This window comes from Polyodon spathula, chromosome 37 (genome assembly GCF_017654505.1).
Source record: "Polyodon spathula isolate WHYD16114869_AA chromosome 37, ASM1765450v1, whole genome shotgun sequence".
NCBI lineage: Eukaryota > Metazoa > Chordata > Actinopteri > Acipenseriformes > Polyodontidae > Polyodon > Polyodon spathula.
The window spans coordinates 3025068-3044543 of NC_054570.1; the positions used below are offsets into that span (position 1 = coordinate 3025068).

The 19476-nt window shown below is 42.9% G+C and overlaps 3 protein-coding genes across 3 annotated transcripts in view; all 3 read left to right on the top strand.

Annotated features, from left to right (window-relative positions):
* The first annotated feature begins 233 nt into the window (after positions 1 to 233).
* Positions 234 to 11446, top strand: LOC121304122 (complement factor B-like). The gene is made up of 18 exons (XM_041235083.1): positions 234 to 336; positions 1614 to 1877; positions 3277 to 3462; positions 3617 to 3790; positions 3940 to 4038; positions 4486 to 4619; positions 5078 to 5219; positions 5486 to 5617; positions 6136 to 6240; positions 6412 to 6549; positions 6869 to 6984; positions 7693 to 7819; positions 7937 to 8087; positions 8582 to 8658; positions 8883 to 9004; positions 9740 to 9872; positions 10613 to 10662; positions 11096 to 11446. The coding sequence occupies exons 1-18, from the start codon at positions 279 to 281 to the stop codon at positions 11282 to 11284; spliced, it is 2397 nt and encodes a 798-aa protein (XP_041091017.1). The 5' UTR covers positions 234 to 278; the 3' UTR covers positions 11285 to 11446.
* Positions 11447 to 13911: 2465 nt separating this feature from the next.
* Positions 13912 to 19404, top strand: LOC121304283 (complement factor B-like). Its single transcript, XM_041235322.1, has 5 exons — positions 13912 to 14018; positions 16910 to 17116; positions 17521 to 17706; positions 18046 to 18219; positions 19157 to 19404. The coding sequence occupies exons 1-5, from the start codon at positions 13961 to 13963 to the stop codon at positions 19387 to 19389; spliced, it is 858 nt and encodes a 285-aa protein (XP_041091256.1). The 5' UTR covers positions 13912 to 13960; the 3' UTR covers positions 19390 to 19404.
* LOC121304178 (histone-lysine N-methyltransferase EHMT2-like) overlaps positions 19389 to 19476 on the top strand; it is a 7458-nt gene continuing 7370 nt past the window's right edge. Inside the window, exon 1 of the mRNA XM_041235146.1 lies at positions 19389 to 19459. Coding sequence (XP_041091080.1) covers positions 19389 to 19459 — 71 coding nt within the window. The remainder of the gene's footprint in view (positions 19460 to 19476) is intronic.

Sequence of the window (19476 nt, forward strand, 5' to 3'; positions counted from 1 at the left end):
CACTTTGTGGCAATTTTATTATTGTGAAAGGCAATATTAAAAATAAAGATTATTATTATTATTATTATTATTATTATTATTATTATTATTATTGTCGTTGTTGTTTTATTTTTATCTTTGGATGTCGACCTACATCAAAATGAAAGTCTCTGGCTGAGCTTGTTAATGAGTTACTCTTTGTTAAATATATTTGTTTGAAAAAACCCGCACACAAACCCCACTTTCACTAGTGGAGCAGTTGATACAGAGCGTCACTCAGAAAAGCACGCTGCTCGAGAATGCTGCTGTCAGTGTATTCAGTAATTGGTGGAATTCTTCTAACCTCAGTTAACGAAGGTAAAAGTCTTACTTTTCTGGTTTGTTTGAATCTCGTGGCAGCTGTTGTATTTGAAATGTAATGTTCTGCGGTGAGCACTCTTTTAAAGGGTAGCTGTGACACGGCTGCTCATGATAACAACAGTTAAGAAGTCTGTGCTGTGAGGGCTTTGTGGCAAAGTGGCTAGTGGAGGGGAACAGGTATAACGGTGATGCGATGCAGGAGTGACAGGCAGACAACAGTTTCCAGTGAGAAGGTGCTTTTATTTATAATCCAGGTCTGGTGACCGTTAAATAATAAATCCCCGGCTATACACAACAATGTGTAAAGCACGGGGATAGAAATACAGGGCACAGTCCCGAACAAAACGAACACACGGTCACCAGTCCTGGGTGAGTGCAGACGTGCTTGTGGTGGGTGAAGACACTGTATTTTGTGACGGTTCCGTGCAGTGGTGATCTGGATTGTGCTGACCCTGGTCGACAGCTCCGGATAGGTGAGTTAACTGTCTGGTGGTACAAAACGCAGACAATTACAAAACAAACACAACACGCAATTCCTTTTTACAACGAGAGCTCTTCTCTCGATCCTTCTCTCTCCAAGCGTTTAACCCAAACGAAGGAAAAGATCAGCGTTACCCTGGCCCCTATATGTAATCCCGCATGATATCGAGGTAAACGGTTGCAGCTGCCTTATTACTTGCAGCTGCCTCTCGTTTACCTTTCAAATCAATACGGTCTTACAACAGAGTCTCGCTTCTCTCCAGGCTGACCCACTTCCCTGACCTGGAAACGAACTATCAGGCCAGCCCTTCCAGATGCTTCTCCTCCCGTTCTTTAGCGCCCTCACAGGTCGGGAGGAAGATTCATCACCAGAACTCATCTTTCCGTCACAGGGCTGTATAGTAATCATATTACTTGTGCTAATAAGATGTTCAATCTTGGTCAGCATTTCTTTAAAGCAGGGGTCTCCAACTCTGGTCCTGGAGCTACAGGGTCACCTAGTTTTTATTTCAGCTGAGTTATCAGTTACTTAATTGAACCAATTACTGGCTTAATTAGTCAAGATTAACACATGTTCCAGGTTTTTTGCCATTGATGATGTAAAAACTCCTATAAAACCTACAGGATTGGGGCTCTCCAGGACCAAGGGTGGAGACCCCTACTTTACAGGGTTCAGTGATAATATTGCTAGAGCTACTAAGAGGTGAGTTTAAAAACTTTGGTTAGCACTCCTTTCTGTATCTTTTGGTTTTCATTCTCTCCTAACGTTTCCTCTCCCTCCCTCTCACCCTTAGGTCTCTGTTCAGACTTCAGTCCGGACTACGAGGACTATGCAGAGTCTGGGAACGACACCGTCTCGTGCCCTCTCACCGTGACAATCGAGGGCAGTGGTTCAGTCTCCTTCTCAGCAGGGGGCAGTGTGGGCAGCCAGCTCACTTTCCACTGCCCCCCCGGGCACTACCCTTACCCAGTGAGCCGCAGGACGTGCCAGAGCAGCGGGGAGTGGAGTAGGATGAGGTCACCGCAGGGTCGCACTGTCAGGACTGCCAGCTGCAGGGGTGAGACTCGGACACGAGTCTGTGCTGAGATTAGGGCTGGGCCAGTACTCAGATGTTCCATGCAATTCCCTTTAAGAAGGTTTTGTCGTCAGATATATAAAAAAGAAAACCTTAAAAATGCTTCTCGATTTTCATTACATGACAGTAGCTGATATTTGCTTCATGCTAATGGTAGACTCTGCTTTCGCCAAGATAAAAATGAGACAGTAGTGATGGGGACCGACCAAGACACAGCTTTGTGATGATATGCGCCTTTCCTACACCCGTTAATGCATAATAAATTCTAATAAAGCACAGAGTTATGCTAAAGTACATTAATATAGAAAGAGAGAACCGCACACTCAATTTTGCTCCAATAATGTATATCTTTAATTCATAAAAACATACCACCAACGTTTCGACACAAAAGGGAGCATGTGTGTTTTACAATTGGTATGAACACGTACCTTCCCTAATTTGAGTCTTTTAACAAAATAGTCAATCATTTGATCTTATTATGAATCCGGGTTAGGTATAGATATGATTAGGTATTGTATCGTGACAATAGTATATCGGCACACCCCTCAAATTGGCACGTTTTTTTCCCTTTAATAAATAGCTAACTTACAGAGACTCATAATCCAAGGCTCTTATGGGTTTGAAAAGCCTGTAATGGCAATCGGTAGCCAGCGCCATCTAGTGGTCTGCCACATTGGATCACATTTCCTTTTGTGAGGCTGGCAATACACTAGCTGTGCACTAGATGCCACTGGCACTCACGGACAAAAAGTTTTTCTGATCCACATGAATTGTTGGATTTAGCTGAATGTAACAAACTCCTTCAAATATTGCATCTTATGCCAGAATATATATCCCTGATTTTTTTTTCTGTACAGTGTCTGTATTTGCTCAAACCCCTTGTCCTTATTATTGTGACCAAACCCATTGAGACTATGGATCTCTTGTGTTTTTACTATTTTATTCATTTGCAATCTTAATCCAGTGAGTTGCGCTTATATGCAAAGTTTGTACAAAGCACCTTTTCTGCCAGAATAAATAGCCACGCCTGGATCTCTCAACAAACCTGTCTTTCATGATGTCTTTTCCACAATATACCGTAGCTCTGCCCCATTTCTAGATGGCTGACTTCCACCTAACCCTGGGAATGAATTGTCGGCCCATCCAGTCCAGGGTACTCTGTTCCCTTTGCACAGTACCTGCACAGGTCAGGAGGGAGATCTAAAACCAAGAATCATTCGATCTCTGTCACAGCCAGTAAAAGCAACTATGACAATGAGATTTGAAGCTGCTTGCTCTTTTGTTAACAGATTCAGGTACAGCAGCTCATATCTGCACTTGGTAAAAACAGTCTCTTCCTGGGGGTTTGGTTTGTAACCTCCCCATGCTGCATGTGTTTCAGAGCTGCGCTGCCCCCCCCAGCTGGCCTTCGAGAACGGGCTCTTCTTCCCGCGCCAGGCCTCCTTCGCACCCGGGGAGACCCTGCACTTCGAGTGCCATACGGGATCCACCCTGCGCGGGCCCGCCATCCGAAACTGCACCCACAGGGGCACGTGGACAGGGCACACCCCCATCTGTGAGGATGGAGGTGAGGGGGGAGAGGAAAAAGAGGGAAGTCTCAGGAATTGAGGTGAAGGGGCGACACTGAGGAGGGAGGAGGGAGGTGGGGAGGGGAGGAATCTCTGTTCTGTTGTCTGTCTCTGCTGTGCTGTGTTGTATTTGTGATGTTGTGTTGTTCTCAGTGAATGACTGCCCGGACCCTGGGATCCCTGTGGCCGCTCTGAAAACGGGTTCTCGGTACTCTGTCGGGGATCGGGTTCAGTACCGCTGCCAGAGCGGACTGGTTCTGATCGGGTCCAAAGAGAGGGAGTGCCTGGACGAAGGAGAGTGGAGCGGAACAGAACCAGCCTGCTACTGTGAGTATTGGAACACCCTTCACTCCCCTCCATTCCTCCCCCTCTCCTCAACCTTATTTAGTGACCCCCCTTCGTCTCACCTGTGTTTATTTCAGTGACCCCCCCCCCCCCCCCCCCCCCCCTCACCTGTGTGTTTATTTTCTCTCCAGCAAGGTTCGTGTTTGACTCCCCCGAGGAGGTCGCCTCTTTCTTCGGATCGTCTCTTTCTGCAGTGATGGACGTCTCGACCTCGGACAAGCCAAAGCAGGGTACAGAGAGACAGACAGGCAGAGAGACACAGACAGACAGATAGAGAGACACACAGACAGACAAGGAGAGACAGGCGGAGAAAGAAAGACAAGCAGACAGGCAGAGACAAATAGACAGCTGGCTCTTGCTCTCCCCCAACCCTTCTCTCGCTCTCCTCTCACTCTTCTCTCCCCTCTCTCCCTTCCCATTCTACGTCTCTTTCCCCCTCTGCCCTCCATATCTCCCTCCCCTCTCTCTTTACCTTCTGCCCCTCTCCCCCTCTCCCTGTGACTCCAATATAGAGAATATATATATATTATTTTCCTAGGTCTCAAATATATAAATTTGTTGTTGCTTGGTTTGCTTCTGTGTTTGAATGTGAAACTATAAGAAACTAACTCAGGTGTGGTTTTGTCTTCTGACTCCGATCAAGTATTTTAAAGTCTCGAATGTCTGTTTGTGTTCAGCGTCTTACGGCAGGAATGTAAAGATCACAGATGATGGAAAGCTTAACATTTATATCCTGCTGGACGCATCGGGCAGCATCACCACGGAGGACTTTGAAGAGGCAAAGAACGCCACCATCAGCCTCATAGAGAAAGTATGCAATTGAATTGACACTACCCTTAATAAAGAGGGTAGCACAGAGCGGTATTTTCAACCACACTACAAAGCATGGTAAACTACCCTTAGAAAACAAATCCACAGTAAAAGCGAATCAAAGTGCATCAAAGCACAGTGAAAGCATGGCAAAGCATACTCAACTATTAGTTTATTTGGTGAAGAGACAGTCGTCTTGTAGCATACGAGACAGGGAAAAGGGGTCTACTGGACAGATTCACTTCTGTTAATGTATGTAATTAGAAACTGTTTGAAGCTACTTTAATATAATAATCTTGTTGAATCACTTGATTAACTCTGTATATGTCTATCTGCATGTGTGTTTCTATTTTTATACGTGTCTGCTTGCCTTTGTGTATATCTGTGCCCGTCTGTGCTTGTGTCTGTGTCTGGCTGTGTGTGTGTGTGTGTGTGTCTGTGTCTGTGTGTGTGTTGCAGTTAGACACATACGAAGTCCATATGAACTTCGAGATCATTTCCTACGCTTCTGAAGTGAAAGAGATCGTTTCCATGTTGTATCCTGTGATCAGTACCGATGTGGACTCTGTGTTGGAGCTGCTGTCTGATTTCAAACACTCAGGTAAGGGAGCATTACTGAACAACCGGCATTTCCTTTCATTTTTGCTTCAAACTGGCATTTCCTTTCATTTCTCCCCCACAGTCCCCTGCTTTCCTCACTCTTCTTTCTCGCCCTTCTTCTCTCTCTCTCCTTCTCCCTCTCGCTCTGTTTCCTTTTCTCTCCCCACCTCATCTCCCCTCCTTACCTCTCTCTTTCTCTCTGAGACTTCTTTCTACTCTCCCAGTAGAGATGAATGAATGTTGAATTTTTTCTGTATTTCCTCTCAGTGCACGTTGGTAAAACTGGCACGAACCTTAGAGCCGCGCTGGAGAAGGTGTACGAGATGATGGCTTTTCTTAAACAAAGAGAACCAAAGTTGTTCAACGAAACCAGACACGTCCTTCTCATCTTAACAGATGGTATCATGTTCAGCAATATTATTATTATTATTATTATGATCATCGTCATTATTATTATTATCAATATCATAAATCACATCCCCATTGGAACCTATTAGTAGCAACTCTAATATCTCTGAGAGCGTTTATTTTAATATCAGATCATATTTTATTATCAGAACATATTTTAATATCAGATATATCACGCCTGTTTTTTATTCAACTTTAATTACTTATAATTGGTTTCTGCTAATCAAGTTTATTATTATTATTATTATTATTATTATTATTATTATTATTATTATTAAGAACTTAAAGAGTAAGCCACTTAAAATGGGGACCCATTCAAAAAACGGCAACCCTTTTGCTCTGTCACACTCCACATGGCAGACAGCTGCGTTGCTTTTGGAACGATTTTCACCAAAACTTTATCACACACTCCCAGCCTCCTATAGATGTGTATCACACTCCCAGCCTGAAGCTAATTAGACAGACAGACAGACAGACAGACGGGCTGGTGTTTGTGTTTGTCCCCGCAGGTAAATCCAATACTGGCGGCAATCCATTACCAGCGCTGTCCAAAATCAGATCCTTGCTGGGGATTGAGAGAGGACAAGACTCCAACAAACGGGATGATTATTTAGGTAACCTTGACCGCAAAGTCTGTCCCAAGTTCATTTTCTGAAACATGCGCTTACCTCTTATTAGCTTTATGAACATTATTACTGTAGACCTTTGAAGGAGCGTTAACCAAGGACCCCCTCTCACTCTCCTTCTCCCACCCCTGCTCTCTCCTTCCCTCCCCTATATTTCAGATGTCTATGTGTTCGGGGTGGGGGATAACGTGGACCAGGAGGAGCTCAACTCCATAGCATCTAAGAAATCTAACGAGAGACACGTGTTCCTGCTGAAGGACAACCAGGACCTGCGCCAAGTCTTTGACGAAATGATCCGTAAGAAATGATGGTCAATCAGACACACCTGGGGCTAATCAGACTCCTAGTAAAACCTGGAATGGATGATACTGCTATGCAATAAGAGTCTTGCTCCCATCCCTGTAAGGACCCTCCCCCACAATAATTTCTTATTTCTCTTTTCCCTTCTCTATTTCTCTCCCATTCCTCCCTCCCTCTATTCTCTAACCCCTCTGTTCATCCCTACCACTTTTCTCCCCCTCCTTTCCCCCTATCTTTCCTCCTTCCTACTTTACCCTCTATCCTCCTCCCTCCTCCATCCCATCTCTCTCCTTTCTCTCCTCCACCCCCCCTCTAGAGGACAGCTCCTCCAGCGTGTGTGGGATTGCTCGTGACGTCACAGCGAAGTCGGCAGGACACTCCAAACAGTTTGGCAACATGACTCACCCCTGGCATGTGCAAGTCCATATCCCTGTAAGTACCTCCCTTTAACTACTGCTTCTCTGTCTGTAGATTTGTACTGTTTGCTGTTGTGAGGTGTGTGTGTGTGTGTGTGTGTGTGTGTGTGTGTGTGTGTGTGTGTGTGTGTGTGTGTGTGTGTGTGTGTATGTGTGTGGGGGAGGGGGGGGTTGCTAGACTACTTGTGAGGCTAAGTCGTGCTACAACATATAAAAATCTGTTTTTGTTGTCCTTGGTGCAGACTTTAAAAATGTACTTTATTCAATAGCTCTTCCAACCATTGTGCAGGGTAAACTTGAGAAAAATGCACAGTAATTGTACAGTTTCCCCCATGCTTTTCCCATAGTTATACTATGAATTTACCACATTTTTTCCATGTTTATCAATCTGCTTTACCAGACTTTACAATGCTTCCCTATGCTTTACCAGACCTCTGTGCTTTACAATGCTTCCCTATGCTTTACCAGACCTCTCTGTGCTTTACAATGCTTCCCTATGCTTTACCAGACCTCTCTGTGCTTTACAACGCTTCCCTATGCTTTACCATTCTTTCAATATGCTTTGCTATACTTTACCATGCTTTCACTGTGTTTTACTGCACTTTACCACGCTTTCACTATGGGCAACATTTATAACAAAGCCTCATGATTAAATCATTCCCATATTCCCTTACCTGCCTGTTTTGAGATCCTCATCCCTGTTCCATATTCATTTCATTCCCAGCAACACATTGAGAGTGTCGGCTCAAAGTGTATGGGCTCCATACTGTCGGCAAGCTGGGTTCTGACTGCCGCGCATTGCTTCAGAGAATATGATGTGCAGAACCCAGAGAAAGTCTTCATTAAACTCGGTAAGTTATACATGGTCATTAACATTAACCCACTAGCCCCACCTAGCCCTGTGTGTCAGACAGTCTCTTCACATCAAGCGCCTGTGTGTTTGACAGTCTCATTCTTGTCTTGTAAAGGAGGCGATGTGGTTATCAAGGCTGCTTCTATTGAAATGCACCCCAAGTACAAGGTCAGAGCTCTGCAGTCGAAGCACATCCAGGAGTTTTACGATTATGACATCGCGTTAGTTAAACTCAAAGACAAAATCAAGACATCAGAGAAAGCCAGGTAAGATGTCATAATGAAATACTCATGAAGGCACTAGCTGAAACGCTTGTCTGCTTGACTCGGTCTCTTCTAGTGTCAGTAACACTGATGAAGGCACTAGCTCTTCTAGTGTCAGTAACACTGATGAAGGCACTAGCTGAAACGCTCTGCTTGACTCAGTCTCTTCTAGTGTCAGTAACACTGATGAAGGCACTAGCTGAAACGTTTCTCTGGTTGACTCGGTCTCTTCTAGTGTCAGTAACACTGATGAAGGCACTAGCTGAAACGCTTGTCTGCTTGACTCAGTCTCTTCTAGTGTCAGTAACACTGATGAAGGCACTAGCTGAAACGCTTGTCTGCTTGACTCAGTCTCTTCTAGTGTCAGTAACACTGATGAAGGCACTAGCTGAAACGCTTGTCTGCTTGACTCAGTCTCTTCTAGTGTCAGTAACACTGATGAAGGCACTAGCTGCTTGATGAAGCGCTTTGTTAATATTTCTTTGCCTCTGTTTCAGACCCATTTGTTTGCCGTGCACTCAAGCAGCAACGCGCGCACTGAAGAAAATCAGCACAGCAACGTGCCAGGATCACGGTGAGGGGGGGGGGGGGGGCTTCATTTGATTTATTTAACCAGGAATAAACCCTTGCTCTCTTCTTTCCTTCCTGTCCTTCTTCCCCTTCTTTCCTTCTCGTTCTTTCTCTTTCTTTATTCCTTATTTCCTTCCATCTTTCTCAACCTCCCGTCTCTTCTGCTCTTTTTCCTTCCTTCCATGCTTCCAGCTCTTTATTAAGCACGTCCTCCTATTGTCTCTCCAGAGACTGAGCTCTTGAATCGGGACGAGGTCCAGTCAGGTTTCATATCTGAGGAGAAGAACAAGAAACAGCCTGATCAAAAGATTACGGACAAGAAGACGACCTATATTCAACAAGGAGACAAGGTGAGACTGCCTCCTGCAGGTGAGACTTCCCCCTGCAGGTGAGATGGTGTCTTTATAAGCAGGGCGAAGGGGTAATGTAGATAGAGCCCAGTTCGACAGGGGCTGAGAGACCCACACGAGGGTTTGAACTGCTTTGCACTGCCCCCTACAGGTGAGACATGATTCTGAGAGCTCGATTGAGGCCATAGGAGAGTTTTTAAAATAGCCACAAGATGTGTGCATGAATTGTGACCATTGATCAGGTCATAAAGAGTTCTATCTTTCTATTCAACGCGTTTCATTAATCGCGTGTGGCACAGGTGCAGAGGTGGTGAGGAATGAGAGACACAATGTGGAGCCAATGTGACACCCCCCTTCAGAGTCCCCAGCAAAGTTCGGCCTCTTTGCACGGCCCGGACACGATCCAAGCTGTGTGACTCATCCTGCACTTAACTGGATGAGACACACAGGGACCCCCAAGAGTACTATATATTTTAAAATCTGCAAATTATTGCCGTTTTAAGATATAAATATATTTGTCAATATCAATAAAATACATTGCAATGTATTTTAAAATACACTGATATTTTCCTTTTAAGACAAGCACATTGACAGTCTGTTTGAAATATGACTTTACTCACTGTACTAGCATTTCACATTTCTTTGGAGGCCTGGGTTCCAGTCTGGGGGGCTAGGTGGCGCTAGTGGGTTAATGCACCAGACCAGCCATTCAGCTTCTCTGTGTCATGGTTGCAGTTCTGCACCTGTGTTGAGAAGGCGATGAAGGCCCGCATTTATGAAAATGTGACGACAGTTTCTGATGTCGTGACGGACAGATTCCTGTGCACTGGAGGATCAAGCCTGTTTAAGGAGTCGATAACTTGTAAAGGTAGGTGATCTTAATCAATCAATGTAGTTATCTGAATGGCTGGGGGTCGCTGTCAGTCAACTCAGTGGTTCCTTAATAGGCTAGTGTAGCTTTACTGTCAGTCATTTCATCCTGTTCTGACAGATGTTGTCAATCTGTCAATCATCAAGACTGTGCACTTTCATTTGCCAGCTACGGCGCCTGTCATTCAAAGCACCTATTTTGAAATTCGCAGGTTATGATGTGGGTGAGCTTTACTCTAAATGAGACATTTCTCAATGGCATAAAAAGTTTTTTTTTTTTTTTTTTTAAAAGCATAAAAGTCGATTTCACCCATGCTCTGCTAAAAATAAAGATTAAAAAAAACAGAGGTTGATATTAATCTTATTAATCAGATAGTAGCAAACCTATAAGTGATGACCAGAAATGACATTTTTCTTAATGAATTTGTTTAACGCAACTACCACACGGACACAAGCCTATCAAAGGGTATCGAATCCTATGCAGGTCCACTTTTCTCATTTAAAGGTTCCTACTTTGCATCTGTTTTAATTTGAGCACCATCTTTAAATAACTTCAGTCTTCAGTGTGTTCAGCAAAACAGTGAAACGTCTGATTCGAATTACGCCACCTGTTATCTACTGATGAGGATTGTAGGACACTGTCTGTACGTCTGTTTGCAGCGTTAATGATTCTGGAAGAATGTAGTAAACCAACAGACACCAAGAAGGAATGATATTGTCTCTCCTTCTCTCTTTTAGGCGATTCTGGTGGTTCTCTATTTATTCAGAAGAAGCGCAGATATTTCCAGGTAAAATCAATTCTTTCTATATACATATTTTCACTTACACAAAACATAAATTACTTTTAGTATCTCAAACCATTTCAGTTGGGAACTTCATATTTTCAGTGTTGTGTTAACTCTTTGGGCAAAGTCTAACAACACCCTTCACTTTGACCTGTGCCCTAAGCTTGCCAGCAGTAATTCACCTAATTCAGCCTTTGAATCTTTAGACGCAGTTTCCTTTACATTCCTCGCGCGCGCATGGAGTGCTGCTCTGTTTTTCACTCAGCAGGATAAACGACCCTTCGGAGGCTCCGCCGGGTTACTCAGCCTGATCCTCATTCCTGGAGTAACTCCTGTACAGCACCTTGTTATTACCTGAGATTCCACTTACTCTTCATTGAACTTGACTGTATAATGACAGCGGTATTTAGAATGCAATTCCCCTCCTCGCCTGTAGGTGGGAGTCATAAGCTGGGGCACCATGGATGTGTGCGACCTGAGAGATGCGCCCCCCGCCAACGCGCGAGACTTCCACATCAGCATCTTCAAAGTGTTGCCGTGGCTACAGGAGCACCTGGGCGGCGACATCGACTTCCTGCCGAAACTGGAACTTAAGGAAGGGGCGGAGCTTATCTCCAAGTGTTAGAAGTAGATGCCCGGGTCTCCAGAGGAAATCTGGAGTCTAATTAATTATGAATTTTAAAATACACAGTGATGCCCATTTATTGACTCAGTATGTTGTTGCTCTTCTCCTCAGACAGTTGCATAGAGTAAATGTTGATTTTATATTAAATATTTTTGCCCTCAATCTCCCCTTACTTTTTCACAATGTTTGCAATAATTCAGAGTGGTTCTTGTTGCAATTACCAAACTATTATTATTACTGTATTATTTTTTTTTAATTGAAGGTGTTCTCCTCAGAGTTGCTGCTGTAGATAGAGGCTGGATCAGAAAAATTATCTTTCTATGTCAGACACTTTCTATGTGTCTGCTGCTTTAACGAAACTAAACTGGAAGAAGGAGTTACATTGTAGAGTCAAACTGAGCAGGGTTGCGAGACTCTGTCTGTCTTCAGCTTCATGGAACACGCTTTTTCCTGTAGTTATACTCCGCATTTACTACACTTTACCCTGGTTTGCCATTGTTTTACCATACCTTACTGCTTTCTAATGCTTATCTAGGCTTTTGCATGCTTTCACAGTGCTTTATTACACTTTGCTGTGCTCTTACACGGGGAACAATGTAGGAAACTAACCCAGACACCAAAGAAGGAGTTATATATTGTTTGTGCCAAACTGGGTTATTGCTCTCTCTGGTTACAGACGTTTGTCCTCTGAAAGTTTTTCAATCGATATGCTGGTCAGGCACAGGCTATTTAAACAGGCTATTTAAACAGGCTATTTAAACAGGAATTCTGGCATTTTCTGCTGCAGCTGATAAATAAAATAGGGAATAGAAATGTTTCTCAAAATGCTGTTTTTATGTCTAGTAGTGGATTCTTGGGTTCTGTTTGATTGGTTCTGGGTTCTGTTGCTCCTTCAATATTGAGTTATCCTAAATCCTAAATGCTGGGCTCTGAGCACCTTTCCTCATTCCATTCCAATCTTGTGACGATGTAACTTTTCAGCCAGCCCCCCTATCTACTCTAAATCGATCAACCTACACAAACAAATTCAGCTTTCAGGATAAAAGCCATTAGTTTAAATAACAGTGGTAAGAAAGGTTGTTCTATTCTGCATGTACACACAGGCTTGTCAATATGCAAATCAGAGGTTTGCTTAGATTTTGTCAGCAAAGTCCACACAGCCATGTCCTAGAAACTGTTTACAGACAGCAGGGTTTCCCGACATCCTGGATCCCGTGTTTGCACAGACAAAAACAAACCAACAGCATGGCTCCAGCCATTTAGTAGGAGAGAGAATCTAATGCAAAGACAGAGACACACAGACACTGTCACACACACACAGAGACACTGTAACGCAAAGACAGAGACACACAGACACTGTCACACACACACACAGAGACACAGACACACAGAGACACTGTAACACAAAGACAGAGACACACAGACACTGTCACACACACACACACACAGAGACACTGTAACGCAAAGACAGAGACACACAGACACTGTCACACACATACAGAGACACTGTCACACACACAGAGACACACAGACACTCACACACACAGAAACTGTCACACAAAAACACACAGACTCACGCACACAGAGAGACACTGTAATGCAGAAAGAGACAGACACTGTCACACACATACAGAGACACAGACACTGCCACGCACATAGAGACACACACAGACACTGTCACGCAAAGACAGACACACAGACACTGTCACACACACAGACAATGTCACTCACACACAGACACACACACTGTCACGCAGAGACACAATCTACAGTGTGGGGGTGTCATGATGTGGGGTCCTAATTTCTGCTTCCCAAGGAGTGTGAATCTACAGCGCGGGGGTGTCAGTTTTTAGGTATTGGTATTTTTGTTTGTATAAAAGAAACCACAGTTATTTTTTGTAGGTCTCTTACTGTATGACTCCCCCTGCACACCACGTGCTTGTGCCTTTACCAAGGGGGGCTGTTAGGCACTGTATATAGCGCTCGAGGGCTGCCCATAGGAAGTATTCACCCCCCTTGGACGTTTTCAGTTTGTTGTGTTACAACCGGAAATCTTGAACCATATAAATGGGATTTTTTTCCCTTTGGTTTACACAACCTACTCAACACTGTCAATGTGTGAAAAAAATGTGGGGGAGCGGGGGGAACAAATCAATTAAAAATGAAAAGCTGAAAAGTCTTCATTAGTTAAGTATTCATCCCCTTTGGTGAATACTTATCTAACCGAGACATTTCAGTTTTATTATTTTTCATTAACTGTTGTTTCACAATAGAATTTCTCTTGACTCTTCAAAGTGTTGAGTAGGTTGTGTAAATCCCCAAAAAAATAAAAACAAGCCACACTGTGTGTGTGTGTGTGTGTGTGTGTGTGTGTGTGTATGTATATATATATATATATATATATATATATATATATATATATATATATATATATATATATATATATATATATATATATATTGAGATCTCTCACAGTGTGTAATCTCTTCCTGATGTCAAGGAACTTCCTTTAGTTATTTTTTTAGTTTGATCCGACAAACAAATAGAAAGACACATTACAAGGACAGTGATGATAAAAACGTTTGTTTGAGTTTGGTTTAATAAATGATAAGGAGTGGGATATATGCTGCCCAATTATTTGTAGATTTCGTCAGTCCTGATGTCCCACAGTTCACAATGCTGGCTGTTCCGCGGATATTCACAATTTTAACTCTGCTTCTATGTGCAGATGCAGGTAAGTGTGTTTCGTTTATATATATATATATATATATATATATATATATATATATATATATATATATATATATATATATATATATACACACTATTGTTTTATGGGTAACATTTTATTTTTGATGGCATAAATAAATAATAATTTCATTGATACAAAATGTACCATTTCACTGATGTTCTGTAACATGAGCTGCTAGGTGTAGTGGTTACCTGTAAATCCAATACAGTTTACTCTAGGGAGCTTAAACTGCAGATGCAATATAATTCTAGAACAATCTAGTCTAGTGTTCTCAAACTGCAGTTACAATGTAATTCTAGTACAGTCTAGTCTAGTGATCTCAAACTGCAGTTACAATGTAATTCTAGTACAGTCTAGTCTAGTGATCTAAAACTGCAGTTACAATGTTATTCAATACAGTCTAGTCTAGTGATCTCAAACTGCAGTTTCAATGTAATTCTAGTACAGTCTAGTCTAGTGATCTCAAACTGCAGTTACAATGTAATTCAAGTACAGTCTAGTCTAGTGATCTCAAACAGCAGTTACAATGCAATTCAGTACTGTCTAGTCTAGTGATCTCAAATTGCAGTTACAATGCAATTCAATACAGTCTAGTCTAGTGATCTCAAACTGCAGTTACAATGCAACTCAATACAGTCTAGTCTAGTGCTCATACATTTCAGTTACAATGTGGTTTATGTTCCAATACGTTAGGCACTAGCCACATGTGGCGAATTGCATTTTTTATTCATAAATAAAGAATGAGTAATAAGACACTGTCATCAGGCAGGTGATCTCATAAGAACATAAGAAAGTTTACAAACGAGAGGAGGCCATTCAGCCCATCTTGCTCTTTTGGTTGTCAGTAGCTTACTTTATAAAATCTCGTCAAGCAGTTGTTAAAAAATGCCTCCTATTTTCTGTTTCCTATTTTATCTTATCCCCATTTGTGACCCCTGGTCCTTGTTTCCCTTTTCAGGTAAAAAAAGTCCCTAGGGTCGACATTGTCAATACTTTTAGAACTTTGAATGTAGCGAGATTATTAGAACTGAACACAGCGAATGACCTTTTCTGCTGCAACAGTGTTTGCCACTCCTTCTATTTTTGTGTCATCTGCAAATTTAACAAGTTTGCTTACTATACCAGAATCTAATTCAGTAATGTAGATTAGGAATAGCAGAGGACCTAATACTGATCCCTATGGTACACCACTGGTTACCACACTCCATTCTGAGGTTTCTCCTTTAATCAGTACTTTTTGTTTTCTACATGTTAACCACTCCCTAATCCATGTGCATGTGTTTCCTTAAATCCCTACTGAGTTCAGATTGAGAATTAATCTTTTGTGCGGGACTTTGTCAAAAGCTTTCTGGAAATCTAAATAAACCAAGTCACATGCTTTGCAATTATCCATTATCGATGTTGCATCCTCAAAAAAATCAAACAAGTTAGTTAGACACAATCTCCCTTTTCTAAAACCATGTTGACTGTCTCCCAGGATACTGTTACCATATAGGTAATTTTCCATTTTGGATCTTATTATAGTTTCTATAAGTTTACATATAATAGAAGTCAGGCTTATTGGTCTGTAGTTACCTGGTTCGGTTTTATCTCCCTTTTTGTGGATCGGTATTACGTTTGCAATTCTCCAGTCTGTCGGTACCACCCCTGTGTCAAGAGACTGCTGCATGATCTTGGTTAGCGGTTTGTAAATAACTTCTTTCATTTCTTTGAGTACTATTGGGTGAATCTCATCCAGCCCAGGGGATTTGCTCCTAGTCCCTTTAACAGTTCTGCCTCGGTTATTCTAAAGTTATTTAAAACTGGATAGGAACTGGATGACTTTTTTCTCTTCATCTATGATTTTGCCATTTGTATCTTAGAGATTTAATCTCCTCTTTGAATGTTCTCTTGCTGTTGTAATATCGGGAAAACTTTTTGGAATTGGTTTTAGCCCCCTTAGCAATGTTCATTTCTATCTCTCTCTTGGCCTTTCTAACTTCCTTTTTGACTTGCGTTTGCAGTTCCGTGTACTCTTTCTGTGTACTTTGTTCTTGGTCCCTTTTAAACGCTCTGTAAAGTGTCTTTTTTCTCTGAATATGTTTTTTTTTAATTGATCTAGTAAACCATTTGGGAAATGATGTTTTAGATTTAGATTTGTCTACTTTTGGGATGTAATTATTTTGCACCTCTAGTACTATACTTTTAAAAAACAGCCCATGCTCCCTACCGGGTTTTCCCATTTTATATGGGGGGAAGTTGAAATCCCCCATTAGTGTGGCTTCTCTTTTGCTGCACGTATTTCCTGTGTCATTGTATAACAGATTATTTTGCTCGGTGCCTGAATTTGGCAGTCTATAGCATTATTATGCCTTTTGAATTTTTGTCCACTACTCAGACCCATATTGATTCTGTGTTGCTTTTTTTCTCGGCCTCTCTCGGCCATTGAAAGCTTTTCTTGGCTTTTTCCAGAGAAAAAACGACTAGGGATCTGTGCTTGATGTCTTTTTGACATCGGACCGGAAAGGAAAAATTCCTTTTTTTTCCTTCATTAAATCGAATGTTTTACCTGGATTATAAATGCAGTAAGTTCCTATAGTGTTGTTGTTTGCTGATTACACCATTAACTCTAAGCATATTTACCTGTACTGTGTACTTGTGTGGAAAGCATTTTCTACTAAATAGTGCATGTGATTAAAACGAAGTCACCGTAGCCACACCTGTGGTTAATCAACGATTTCTTTTGGACACCAATGGTATAATTGTAAAATTATTACAGTAAAATTGCTGTGAAAATGAAAGGGGCCAAATACAGTCCTTTGTTAAAAGTAACCTGGTTTTAGCTGTCTGTCTGTGTCTCTGTGTCTCTAACTGTGTGCCTGTGTTTCCCTCAGGACCTCAGCAGAATGTTGGCTGTGATATGGACTCTATCAAGATTAAAGGGGGCAGCTACAGCGTGAGCCACAGCCATGTGGTGAAGTACACCTGCCCCCAGGGCATGTATCCCTACCCTGTGCAGAGCCAGAAGTGCAATCGCCACGGGAGCTGGAGCCCCTTGAAGACACCGACAGGGGGCAAGGCCAGCGAGGTGGTCTGCAAGTGTGAGTCCCGAGGGAATGGTCACAGGGTCCGCATCACAATGTCAGCAAACGCAAGCTACAGTTTCCTCTTTCTTTCTCGTTGTAGCTGCGATTTGCCATTGAGTTTCATACGTTTCTTTCAGTAACACTACAACCCATCAAAAAACCTCTCCTAAAAAGAAATACTTACAACCCCATTACTTTTAAATATATATAACGTGCAGTGCTGTATCGTTATACCAGGGAGTGAGAACTGGTTAACCCAGTTTTCTATGAGAACAGGACAGAAGAGCCACACAACAGGAGAGGTTAACAAGGGCAAGGTTGGAAATAAGACTCCTGTTGCATAGCAGTTACATCCGTTTCAGGTTTTACATTGTATAGGCAAGGTAGTGAGTGATTCTCTCTGTGTCTCTGACTCTCAGGGATCACCTGCCCAGACCCTTCCAGACTGGAGCACGGGTCAGTGGAGCCCATGCTGGGGGAGTACCTTGTGGGGAACAGCACCTCCTACAGTTGCTTTGAGGGGTACCAGCTACAGGGGTCCCCCACTCGAATCTGCCAGCCCAACGGGAAGTGGAGTGGAGAGAACCCCATCTGTGACAACGGATGTGAGTGAGAGGGAGGGAGGGGAGAGTGTGACAATGCCTGTGAGTGAGGGGGAGAGGAGAGAGGGGAAAGAGGGAGAGTGTGACGATGGCTGTGAGTGAGGAAGAGAGGGGAGGGAAGGAGAGTGACAGTGACTGTCATAAAGGAGGTGGGAGAAAGGTGAGAGGGGGGAGGGAGAGAGTGTAATAACTGAGAAAGGAGGGGAGAGAGAGAGTGGAGCAATCCGCTTCTGTGGCAATGGTTGTGAAGAGGTGGAGAGGGAGGGGAGGGGGGAGGGAAAGGAGGCTCCCATTTAACCTTGTGTGTGACGTCGCTGTGTCGGTCCCTCCCTCCCTGCACAGCGGAGTACTGTCCTAACCCTGGCACCCCACCCGGCTCCCGCAAGACAGGGAACAGATTCGGGATTGATGACAAGGTGACCTACCGGTGCGACAGAGGCCTCTTCATGTTCGGGTCTGCACAGCGAGTATGCCAAGAGAACCATGAGTGGACCGGCACCGAGCCAGCCTGCTACTGTGAGTGTCACCTACGAAGAGTGCCATCCATTATAAACATTTACCACAGTAAATCTGCACAGAAATATTGCAGTTTCCCTATGGTTATACACACATACTATGCATTCACCCTGGTATGCCATGTGCTTATTATTATGCTGTACCGCATTTCTCTATGCTTTACCATGCTTTCACTGTGCTTTACTACACTTTACCATGCTTTCACTGTGCTTTACTACACTTTGCTATACTTTTACTATGGGGAAACTTTGATATGGATGTAGATGACAGAATTATTCACTCCCGATATTGACAATACCACTTTTATTATCGGTTATAATATCCATCACATTTATTTATCAGTGATAGATAAATTATAGGCCTATGTGAATGTGTATGTTTACAGCTTCATGTAACATTGCTGCTGTGCACTTGAAATAAATGTGCAGTTTTGTTTTAAAGAAATAAGTATTCAGACCCACCAACTCAATATTTGGTGGAAGCACCTTTGCCAGCAATTACAGCTGCAAGTCTTTTTGGGTAAGTCTCTTGGTGCAATTGTGCCCATTCTTCTTGGCAGATTTGCTCAAGCGCTCTCAAGTTGATAAAGGGAATATCTGTAGTGTACAATAGGAAAACATTTAAACAGAGATTTCCTTTAAAAGACAAGTGTAGGAGGAAAAATACTCCAAAGGGTATATTCAGGAATTATATCAGTGCTGCACAGGTTTCAGTGTACAAATACCTCACCTGCTGCACAGTGCAACGCTGATATACTTCCCTGTCTCACTTCCTGTACAGAAAGACGTCTAGCTGAAACATTTGTCAGGGCCTTTTCTAGTTCCTTGGAGTTGATTTTAAAATTGGAAGGAGTAGCCAAGACTGGCACAAATCCCATTTAAATAATACAAACCTGTGTGTAATGTTTTGTGTGCCTGTTTGTTTCTTGTGTTTGCAGACAAGAATACCTACGACACGCCAGAGGAGGCTGCTAAAGGCTTCTCAACCTCCCTCAACGCTCTGCTTCACGTGGCAGATCCAGACAAACCTCCTAGTGCAGGTGAGCACTGCCCCTCACCCAGGAAAGCAGAGCCGCTCACAGGGGTGTTCATATTCACAGTGCCGCCCCTCACCCCTGCTCCCCTAATGTTGTCTTTTTTGATTTGTAAGTGGAGTGTTCAAAGCTCTTAATGTGGTTTAAAAAGACTACTGGCCTCTTTGACCTCACCCGTGCCCTCGCTTCACTATACTACTCGAGAAGGTGAAGAACTTTGCTTT